Genomic DNA, 12,213 nt, shown 5'->3' with positions numbered 1-12,213 from the left:
AATTTGGAATTTGCGATGAAGGTAGTAGTGTTGATGATCAAGTGGATTTAGTGGAGTACAAATGAGAAATCATGAAATAAAGAAAATTAAAAATAGGATAACCATTAGAACAGTTTCACAAAAAATAACTTAACAGCTAAACAGTTCCTAAATTAAATCTATTAATGTAGCAAGTAAGAAGCTTGCAGAATAAGCAAATTTGATGAATATATAATTTTTTTTTGTTTATATTTTCAATTATCTTTAAAACACAAAATTGCAATTTTAAGTTTCACTGTTACAAATTACAAATAAACCAGAAACAATGTAGAACATGTCTCTAATGACTCCACGAAAAATATATGAGTGGTGCGTTAAGTATAGTTTCAAATAACGTTAAGCTATAATCAGCGAATACTATTCTAGTTTTGTCTATTCTATAGCACACACACATATATACTTAGCAAATCGTAAGGGTGTATTTAGACGATGCGTTTTGTGGCGCTTTTCGCAGTTTGCACTTCTATTTAAACAGTTGTCATACATTTTCAACATCATTAAGATATGAATGGTCGTAATATATTACAATATACACAAATGTCACAATAATTGCTAAATCTTATGAAACATTCTAATTAATACCATAAATTGGACGGGGAATTCAATACATACAAATAAATCTTCATAATTCAAGTTTAAATAACCATAGTTTAATTTCTATTTTAATGCAAATTTTTTATAGATAATTTTTGTCCACCTTATTTACTTTTTGTTGTCCATAGTGCATTTGCAGAAAAAATGCCCGAACCCGAGCAGCTGCGCATCGTGTAAAGACACCCTAACATCCTCCGGAACCTTTACCTGGGTTATAGTTTTTACTAACAGTTTACTTATATTGCTAAGAAATAATTCCAATTATTTTTATTCTATTTTGTATTGTTTTTTAAGCGCAATATATTCAAATGAATTGAACGTTCTAATCTGGCACCAGAGGAGAACCGATTGGCTTTCAGCAGCAGCAACAGTAGCAGCAGCGAAAGAAATATAAACAATCAAACATTTGACACGATGCTTCAAGCCAGCACAAGATGGCCATCTATTCTAAAGCTTTCACTGAGAATCACTCAATCATAAGAAAACTCCACTAAGCACGTAACACTATCGTAAAATCGGTCTATAAACTAGGAAGTTTGATTTCGAACAGTTTTTTTTTTCATTATTCAACTTTCTAAACTATAAGTAACAAGTTTACCATCCTCACGCTTAGCTCATGCACACACACACTCGTAATGTAGTAGTAACAGGTGTGAAAAATTGAAGTAACAATGTGCCTTATGTTCAATTTTTTTTATACAAGCATCTGGTATGACCTATTACTACCTATACTAGAACCCTCTTTACTCTGCTAAGAAAAGCTTTGTTTGCAATCATTAATTAAAATTTATTGAAAAAAAACAACAACAGAAGCAGAGTAATAGCAATACAATATTTATTTTATTTATTTGGCTTCGATTTGCATAATATCAGAATAACAAAACAGGCAGTCTTTGAGGAATTATGGAAGGGAGAAGCTCGGAATAATCAGTCAATCCTTACACAAAAGAAAAATCTAAACATATTTTCCCAGTAAAACAATGTTTTCATATACTTTGATGAGTTGAGTGTCTAAAGAATCTCAAACAATTCAACATGTTTTGCTGTCAATAATACCACCAACGAAATGTTTCATTCCAACTGTCATCGTAACACGCTCGTCGGCACGATTCATTTGCATTAAATTTCATTTCTGCTACTATTTAATTTACCGCCCAGTTAACCGTTTCATTCAATTAGTGAACGCAAACGATCCCGAAGAAGCGGCACGAAAACAAAATTCAAATCGCACACATTGGTGGTGGTCAAAAAAAATCCGAAGAAACTTAACCCGAGCGCCGGAGATGATTTGTTAAATTAAATGCAAAACGATGATGGTACGCAAAACCGTGGTGGGGGAGGGATAGTCAAAATAAAACATAAATTACACTTCCACGCAAAAAAAACACCCTATGTAAAGGGGTCGTAAAATAAATGGCAAGTGTGTAAAGAATAGTCACCGGCAAAGTGAGAAGAGTAAAACAAACCAAACCAAACAGTAAAAGAAAAACACAAGGAACAAACAGCTCCGCGAGAAATTTTCCGTCCTGGAAGTACCGGTAAGATCGACCTTTGGATGAAGCTATTTTTATTCCGAGCCCGGAAACAGGGGAAATGGGATGGGAAGGGATCAAGGCGAGAGATAAAGAGAAAGGCAGGGAAAAATATGAAACGTGTTGCGCAAATTCGCAACCGCAGCGAAGCAACAAGTGTAAGCCATGTTCCAAAATTAGTTTAGAAAAAAAATCTTTCAAAATTTTCATAATAATAAATACATTTAATAGTTTAAAAACAATACTTCCTAAAGCGTAAAACTAAGAAAATGTTTAAGAAACCAATCGCTTTTGCTTACAAGCTTACAATTTTGCGCGCAAAATAATTTATCATATCATTCTTCGAAAGTCGAAAAGCAAAATATTATCAAAACAAAACGAAAAATATTTAACTTTGTTCAATTGCAGCAAACAAAATACTCGCTTTCTGTATCTGCAATGTAAAACGATTGTACTTACATCGGAATCTGCTCCCTTATCCGCACCCGGACACTTGAAGGTAACGTACTCGTGACATCGTTTGTGCACGACAAAGGAACAAACTGGTAAGAGAAAGCAACAAGAGAAAAGTAGTAAGTTATTAAAAACATTCCAGAAAATGAACAAATTATAATAAAATATAAAAATTTATACAAAAAAGATTTAAACTGTGTTTTAAAAACATTACAACAGAAAACAAAACATGCAATAAAAGTATATAAAAACGGAAAACAAAACCATTAAACTGATCACAATAAAAAGTAAAAGTAAAAATAAAAAATTAAAACTTAATACAATTAAAAAACAACTTGATACGGCCTGGCCGTTCTTAAGAAGCAAAAAAATAATTAAAAAAAAACAAGTTATAAATTAACAAGAAAACAAAATCCAGTTCAAAAGTTTTAAAAAATCACATTAAACAACGAAACAGTCAAATGAATGTTAATAAATTAACAAACCTACCTTGACATTGGAATCCTTGCTTGCCAAAGCCCCTGTTTAGAGTATTGATAAATAATTAGCAACACCAGCAAAAGGGCCAAAACCATTTGAAATAGCGTATGAAGACGAACCATGAAACGAGAAGAAAAGAAGAAAATGCAATTATTTAGCAACCGATAGGATAAGTGAAGCAAATGAACTAACAGGTGTGTTTAAGCACCCATTTCCTATGAATTTTATCTTCAGTTTTAGCTCATGTCAAACCATTCCTGATGGTTTTCGGTTTTACCCTAACCCAAATTGATCCTATAAAAATATACCTTCCAGCAAACAGCGTGTCGCACGCAAACGTTCCACGCTCTCCCCAACACAATTCAATCAATAAACAAATTTAAATAAAATCTTCAACCGGTCCGGATCACTCTCCCATAAAGGATCACCCCAATTCCTCGATGCGAAAAGAACGGTTTGAGGCATAACAAACCTTCATGACAAAACCGCACGCACGTTGGGCCTTTTCGCTACAGGCAAGTTTTGTTTCTCTCCTTCATTAGGACAAAATTGATGAAGTGATATTATGTAAACGTCGGTACGAAAGAGTGTGCGGACCGAGTGACGCGCCGTTTGTCATAATAATTAAATTTTCCGTACACCGCCCAGCTGGTTGTGATGAGGTTTTTTTTCGTTCCTTTCGTGAGTTTGTTTTGGTACCAGTCTGGCTGCTTTGCTGCGTTTGCTTCATTTGTTACAGTCTCGTCCATCACACAGAGCAACAGTTACGTCCAACATTGACCACGAAATGTTCACACGAAACCGAAACAACAGCGCCATAATTCAATTCGATAGCTGCATAAAGTATGGGAGGATATTTTCACACTATAATTAGCTACCGTGTTGGAAAGTAGCATTTTATCCGTTGGTGATTTGTGTTTTTTTTTTACTTATTCACTTCTTCTGTTTGCGAGTGATTAAGTATCTTTGTAAAGTACTTTTTTCAGATTGTGCGTCGACGAAGGGAGTGTGCTGGTTGTAGTTTCGATCGCGTAAGAGTGGTTCAAAATTATAAATTGAAAACTTTAGCAAAATAATACTTAACTTTATGGCACAATTAATCCTATAATATAATTTGTCCTTTGAAAGTGATTAGTAAATAGCCTAACCTTAAGGCGCTAAGAGACGATATGTTTTATGACTGTATGACTATAACAGTGTTATAACATAACTATACTGCAACAATTTTTTGATCACTTGATTTTTTTTGGGAAGCAGTATTGGAAAAGATAATTTTATTTTAATTTTAATTTTTATTATTTAATTTTACCAAGTATAAAGACGTAATAAAATGCGAAAACATGATTTTTTTTTTATTTTTATTTAATGTTTACATGTTTATAACTATTGTTTCATTGATTGACATATTCGATCCCAGTTATTTTTGAAAGAATAAGATATATTATATAAATATGAAACACACATTAATATGTTTAAACACTTAGGCCAAATCATCATTTTGAGCAATATAATTCATCTCAATCTAGACTCTAACATTTCACTATCAATTCAATGTCAATTAAAATAGAATATTTCGATCTTTGAACCAGTAGTTATAAACATTTTAACACTAAGTGCTCTGTCATGTACGATTTAGTCGTACGATTCTTCAAATTTTTAAACCAGTTTTGACGTGTAACATATTTTTTTATGTTACAAACTGTAGTTCATGATTCCCTTACCAAGTAGAAACATAAAAACAAAATATCGTTTTCCATAATTTTCCCAACACGTTTCATACCGCATGCCCAGCACAGCATGGAAATAAAACATTCTGAAAATAAAACAAATCAATAGCTAATGTGTTAATCTTTGCTCAAACATTATTCTTCGTTCCCTGCTACAGCTCACGCAAACGAATACGCTGTAACTTTTTTCTCCCCCCCATTCATATTATACCTCTTTTCCATTTTTGATATTATTTTTTTCATCAATATCTGCCTTCCCATCACATTCACCACATAATTAAATTCATATTTACTTCAACCACCGGCTATGGTGCGTTTTAGCGTGCTGTGTGTCGGTGTAATTGATCACGGCCGAATCGCTAAACCGAAACCCGTGACAGATGCCGTAAAATAAAGCGTATAAATTCTGTTTCCGGTTTCCGCTTTGATTGTTTCGTGTTCGCCCATTTCGAGGCCTCGGGGCCGCCCACTTGTCTGTTACGGGATTTCGAAATATTCATCCCCTGTTTGATGAAGCGTTATGCCTACACTGGCGCAGGGAAACGTATTGAACATAAATAAACATACAAAACAAACACTTTGCGCTCAAAGAGTAATCTTTGCTTACCCCCTAACCCTCCACCATCCCCATCTGCCCAATCCTCACCCGATCACCCATTCCCACTGTAAAATTGATATAAGGAGGTATTAGGAAAATATTTTCCCTCATTTGATCTTCATCTAATGTGCAAAAGCCTTAAGCCCCTACGCTAACAAGGCACGGCACGCAAAAGCACCCGTTTTAGATTGAATTTTAAAGCAAATCAAAATAGCTCCCACATAATATTCTCCCCCAATTGCCAACGCAACAATCGCGCACCGGTACGCGCAAGGTGACGCAGGTAATTCGGCAAAACCGCTTCCATCGCAAGCTCGTGTCCCATCGGTTTGCTCTTTATTTATTATGGCGTGAAAATTAAATGAGCTTCCCCAAGGCTAGCGTTACAAGGTGGCCGGGCCATGGCGATGGTGAAGTTCGTCAAAAAGCCTATCAAAACCCATCATCCATAAAGCAACAGCTTCCGACAAACCAGCTAAAGGCAGGGGCAGCATATGGAACGTGTCGTTCTGTGTCGCCCGGCGTCAAACTCGGTTCCTTTCCTGTACGCTCGGAGTCTTCTGTTTCGTTTCAATAATTTACAAGCATAAATTCCACCCCACACTACAAACTTCAATCCTCCCATAAGAACGGGGGAGGAGAGGGAGAGAATTGGGGGGAGGGGGTGGTGCACTTTTCCAGCTGATTTTCATCCGGATATCCGGCAGGTTTTATTGCGAAGCGATTCATTGCCCTTTTTGCCTACCCGGTTATCTATGGTATGTTGTTAGTGGCCGTGATAAGACCTTAGACGCTTGCTTAGGTGATGGTGAACGAATTAATGCATGCAGCCATGACGAGCTTCAGCTTCCAGCACTGTCTGTCCGCTTTCCATTACTATGCTTTTTCGGAAAATTGACAGAAAATGAGAGAGAGAGAGAGAGGGAGCGAGAGTTGACCCGAAAGCTATGCGCATCAATATTCCTAACGACAGCAGAAGGAATTGCTTTCCCAGGTCGGGTTTTCGAGATGAGCAGTAAGGATCGAAATTCGAAATGAATATTTAATCGTGTAATTTATTCGGTTTCACTTGCCTAACAATTCATCCCTGCCGTACACCTTCTCCAAACCAAAAACCACCCCTCCCAAAGGAATAGAAGAATATTCTCACGCACTTATCTACTCTGTTCACCCCTCCTCTCCCCCCGCCACACACACACATCCACGTATCCGCGGGTTCATCATCGTCGAAACCCATTAACTCTCGGCTGGTCTGTACCAACCTTTCGAGGCGAAAAACCTTCCTGAACGACCATCGTACGTAATGGTATGGCCACGAAAATGGTGATAATGGCAAAAAGGGGACGCATTGACCGTGCTTGGAGAGGAAAGCTTGAGCAAAAAACAAAAAAAAAACCTCTCGTCCCTTTTGCCCAAATGATGGATGATGGTTCTGATACGAAGGATATCGAGTTCGACGTAAATTAAACACTACCCAACGGAGCCCCTTTCCCATTGCACGCCCATTGCGCGAGATTTTCATACCGGCAGCCTTCCCTGTAAAAGGGCCTAACCCGTCCTTGGAGGGTTTGATTTATTTCTCCTACCTTGCATCCATTTGCTTCGATGGTTCTACCATCCATTTGCTTTATTCTAACGAAACGCATCGTTGTCATCGATTAACTTTTCATTTCGCTTCATGTCGAAGGAATCTTGTTTAATAGCGAGGATCATCCCAGTGTTAACGATACGCTTATTAGGTGGCATTTTTTCAAATAACAAAAAAAACACTGTGCTTGAAGATACACGAAAATGAGATTCTTTTTTGTATAGTTTCTTATTAATTTCAAGAAGAGGGGAGATAGAGAATGTTTAATTAATGAAGGTAATTGAATTAGTGAGCTACCAGCTTTTTTGATTTATTTGAATCTCTGCGAAAAGTTAGGAACTCAGTGCTTTAAATCACTGTGAGGTATAAAACTCACGAATGATTTCGAAAGGTTTTCGATAGATTAAGATTTAATTCCCCACGGCTACTAGCAACTAAGTAAGTCTCAGTGATTAAACTAAGGAATTAAACTTTTGGTTTTTACACGGAAATAGCTCAAAACAACAAGTTTCATTCAAGGGCGGATATTTAAAGCTTCACGTTGCCCAATTTTCACACTTTTATGTTTCAATTAGTGAGGTTTTAAAATGATATATCACTCAACATGAAGTCATACGGCCTGGCCATTCTAATTGAAATAAAAAAAATCATTCAACATGTCTGAAAAGTTGTTGTAAAGTTAATGAACATTAAGAGCGAGTTTCTTAGGAAATTTAACGCTTCACATCGACTACCACATCACACTCAGTAAGATGTATCAAACCCATCTCAACATGACATGAATTAAAATAGGAGAATTAAAACTATCAATAATTGATTTTGCAATGTAGTCGATGCTTTCAAGTTTAGTAAAAAGGCGTTTGTAAATAAATTTCATTGCTGCAGGGTTTTCGACGGTACAATTGACATGGTCACAGAAATGTTGTTGTGACAAAACTATTGAACGACGATCGCAAGATGTGGCTGGCAACACTGCTACATGCAAAATGTATAGCAAACCGATAACATTATATCAATTGAGTTCACCATATTATACCTCTTTTATGTGGTGAATGTGAGGTGAAAACAGATATTGTTGAACAAAAAATGCCAAAAAAGGCAAAACAAAATTAACAAAATTTTGACATCTCGATGAACATATCAATTATACCGTCGCAAACCCTGTAAAAAGCTGTGACGAAATAGCTAATAAAAATTTACCTTTTTAAAGCATATTTAAATTTTATTTTTAAAATGTTTTTGAATACTCTTGAGTAAGCATATTTTTTCATTAGAAATATTTCTAGTGCAATGCTTTTACGTTTATTGGAATACAAAAATCAATCTCATCTTAAAGCTTCAAAATATTTTAACAAAAAAAAGTAAATCAACCAATTGAGGCTTGTTTCCTTCGCCTTCGCCAAACACTGCTGCCACCGACGACAATTATTGCACTTGCTGTACCGCAACAAAGACTTTGATCCGTACACTAGCGTAGAAAGAATAGAAGAAAAAACGTATCGTGGTAGCTTTTTTTACGCCCACCCAAAGCAAGACACAAACGCGACCAGTAGAGAAGTCAAATTTCATTCCCGAAGCAAAGCAAAGAAAAAACCCACCGACAAACAGCGGAAAACAGGGCGAACGACGGGGCCGAAACATTTTGCTACAGCCGGTGGCCATCAAGCAGCTGCCACTGTTGCTGCTATTGAAGAGAAGAAAACGATACAAAAAAAAATCTCCCATTGGTACATGCCACCTTCACGAGCCCACCCACAATCCGTGCTTTCAGCATCTATTGGTAAATCCATTACCCAGCGGAAATCAACCGAAACCCAGCGTAAGAGTGGCTGAAAAAGTTGTTGCCCCGCGTACAAATGCGATAGGAAATTCGGATCGGTTCCCAAAACTCCCCCAAACAACAGGGAGAAGAGAGAACAAAACAGCAAAGCTCCTAAAGCATCGTACCGATGATACTGTAGTGGTTGTGGGGTTGAAATTGAACCAGCTACCAGTACTGCCAAACCCCGAACCTTTAAGACGTCAAAAAGCTAGCGCAAACGCGCCTCAAACGCGTCCTGCTGTCACCCCTCTAGCAGCGTTGGAATGGAAGCAAATGCAATATCTCAGAAACCAACCACATACACAACAAAACAACGGCGAAAATAACAACACACAAAGGAAAGTGGAGAAAAAGGGAATAACCAAACTGAAAGCTGAAAGTTAGCTGGCAGCAGTTTTGCAAGCCGTCGTGGAAAAGTGTGGCCCTCCGGGGAAGTCGAATGCAATAGAAAGAAGCCCGAAACGCTGGACAAACTCGTTGGGCGACCGAAGCAAAGAACAGATTGTGGGAAATTGCAAAAGCGCTTAATAGGAAACGGCTTTCACACGGACTAACCGAAGAGGTGGTGACTTTCGTTCGTTTAAGATATGGCAAAGCGATAAGAAAATGAAATGTAAAGAATAGAAACAATCTAACGGAAAGAACAAAAAAGAATAAATTACATTAAGGTAAATATATAAGTATGTAAACGCCTTAAAATAAAAGGTAAATAAAAGAAGATGAAAATGAGATATGAACAAACAAAAAATAAGATAGCATACTTTATTGAATTATACAATACTATAAAATATAAAAAACGATAAATAAATGATAATAAACTAACTATTAGAAACTGCTATAATGTCACCAAAATTTATGGAAAAGACTTAAGAAAAAATTAAATTTAAATAATAAATTCAGCATAAATATAAAAAAACAAACAAACAAATGAAAACTATTAGAAACCGCAACAAAACTGTCAAAACAAAGCAAAAACTAATAAAGCGAACACAAAAAATAGAAAAAAGATTAATTACAATTCAAATCAAACTTACATAATGATTGAAAACAGTAGAAAATTTAATTTATTATCCAAAAATGGTACCAGAATTTGTGAAAAAAAAACTTTTGTAACAAACAAGATAAACTAAAAGTTAAATCAAACAATCGTCTACTAAAAATACAGAAAAAAGAAAACACTAAAATATGTAAAACAAAATTTATAAAAACAGCTTTCATATAATTTATGTCACCTAACACATAAAAATACATTAAATCAAAATTATACGATAAATTAAATTTATTAACTATTGACGCAACATTCAGGCTAAAGATTCAATATTTTCTTATTCAATCTTGACACCCAAAACTTTCCCTCCGGAAAGCTTTAATTTACTTTTACAATGGTGATCACACAACCAATCATATGATTCAATAGCCGAGCAATTAACTTAAAAGACGTAAAAGCGGTGAAACGACCTGTTACATTTTGCTTTCGGAAGCAAAACACCAAAGAAATTGGTTCCGCGTATCACCTTTCTGTTACAAACTAAACCATCCAGAAAACTGGTTTCTAGCTTTCGCTGCTGCTTGGTGAACATTGTGTGAATCTTCTCAAATACTTTTCCAATTTTATTTTGCTGTGTTTTTCCTTTTTTTCTTCTCTTGCTTCAACAGAAGTTATTCTTCCCATTCGGAATGGTTGTTGGGTTTCTCGGCGTAAAGTTTTCCTTCTACCAGGCTACCACATTGTATGGGTTTGTGTTAGTGTGCATGGTATATGCCCTCGAGTGTCACCCACCAAAAAATGAGAGTGAAAGAGAGAGAGAGAGAGAGAGAGAGAGAGAGAGAGAGAAGAAGTTAAGGTTGCAAAAGTTTCGGAAAAACCTCAGTACAAACACTTGCGTCACCCCCCTAAGGTTCCCTGTATATTTCCAGGCCACAAAAACGGCCTCCCGGGAAGACGTTGCTGCCGTGTGCTGAAGCTTGCCGTGTTTTATGCTATTATTTCCTCATCGCTTCCCTTTTTTGCTCCCTTTAAAAGGCTTGACAACATACCGGGAAAAAGGAAAACTTTCCCAAAACGAAGAAAACTACGATGAAAACAGTAGCAGATAACTGCAGTGGTGCAAGAGAGGGATGAACATAATGGTGGTTTTCGCTTATACGAAACCTTGCTGCAAGATCAACATTTCTGCGAAAGCTGAATTTATCGTGCGCGTGTGTGTGTGTGGGCTTCCTTCGCTAAGCAGTGCCGAAAATGCCTTCCTCGTAATGTGCCGCTTCCACCATCGGCCCCAAAACTCGCTGCGAGTTCTTATCGACCTGACAAATATTAATTTAGAAAACCCAAGTTATTTTTTGTTCCTTCGCTTCCATCAAGATTGGTCATTTTCCTTATGTTCGTTAAAAATGATACAGATTGTTGGCGCCTTTTTTTTTTGCTTTTCATTTTCAATAACACGTAAACCCATGAACGGAAGATTGTGCTGATGACCAGAAGGTGCTAGTCACCTCGTTCTACCTCGACGGGTTATCGTTGTGATAAAGTTTTTGGTTCATTCCTTCCATTTTTTCCTTTTTTCGTCTTCGTACTTTTCTCCTAGTGCCGGGTGGGATTTTGTAACCAAACCCATGCCTCTTCATAATGTTTTTAGTCACATTTTCTCGCATTTCTTATCGTTGTCCCGAAACCTGTTTCACCTCCTCAGCATGGGTAATAGCATGCACACGGACAAGAAGGCAGGTTGAGAACATTTAGGCGTTGACGTGATGAATGACCGATGTCAGATCAGGATAAAACTTTCCATTTTTGTTATTGTCGCTGGTTAGTGAATATGGCTTTAAGAACTTTCCGCAGAGGGGTTTCGTTCTATTCTTGGTACTTTGAAATATGCTTTTCAATATTTAGAATTTTTTAATGTTAAACATTTGAAAGATATCCAGTTAAACTAAAACTTTTTGGTACATTAAAGCTATTTTGTATTTCAAACCAAACGTCTTCACAAATCTATTCATATATTAGCTTAAAAAAGATGGTAAATACTAGCCAATTGCATACTGTCAGGCGTTTAGTCGTCCTAATTGCATACTTTTCAAGTATATTGCGTTTATCAAAATACTCAAGCAAGAACGCCTAAATTGATACTATTTAAAGTGTATGAAAATTAAAGATACCACAGATAGTAGTATCTGCTTTACGGGGGTAATGAAATTTTACATCATTTTTTATAGCATAAAATTAAAGAAAATACATACAACTCATTTACTACTTATATTTTTTTTATATTATTATACTTAAAAAATTTCGACTTAAAAGCTCTCTACATTACGAGCAAAGCAGGAAGTTTACACTATAACTGCCAATTTTAAACGAAATTGCAGCGGAATTCGGCGTACTT

At 36.3% G+C, this 12,213-nt stretch overlaps 2 protein-coding genes across 5 annotated transcripts in view; both read right to left on the bottom strand.

Annotated features, from left to right (window-relative positions):
* The window catches only part of LOC125769047 (ATP-binding cassette sub-family F member 1), a 226,934-nt gene that overhangs the window by 153,899 nt on the left and 60,822 nt on the right, over positions 1-12,213 (bottom strand). The gene's annotated exons all lie outside the window — the stretch shown is intronic.
* LOC125769049 (protein kinase C, brain isozyme-like) overlaps positions 1-12,213 on the bottom strand; it is a 72,646-nt gene that overhangs the window by 33,579 nt on the left and 26,854 nt on the right. For all 4 annotated transcript variants that reach the window (XM_049437447.1, XM_049437451.1, XM_049437448.1 and 1 more), the window contains exons 3-4: positions 3,108-3,139; positions 2,625-2,707 (exon numbers count right to left, since the gene is read on the bottom strand). In XM_049437447.1, coding sequence (XP_049293404.1) covers positions 2,625-2,707; positions 3,108-3,139 — 115 coding nt within the window. The remainder of the gene's footprint in view (positions 1-2,624; positions 2,708-3,107; positions 3,140-12,213) is intronic.

This window comes from Anopheles funestus, chromosome 3RL, assembly GCF_943734845.2.
Source record: "Anopheles funestus chromosome 3RL, idAnoFuneDA-416_04, whole genome shotgun sequence".
In the NCBI taxonomy this organism is placed as follows: domain Eukaryota; kingdom Metazoa; phylum Arthropoda; class Insecta; order Diptera; family Culicidae; genus Anopheles; species Anopheles funestus.
This window is presented reverse-complemented; position numbering and strand designations above follow the sequence as displayed.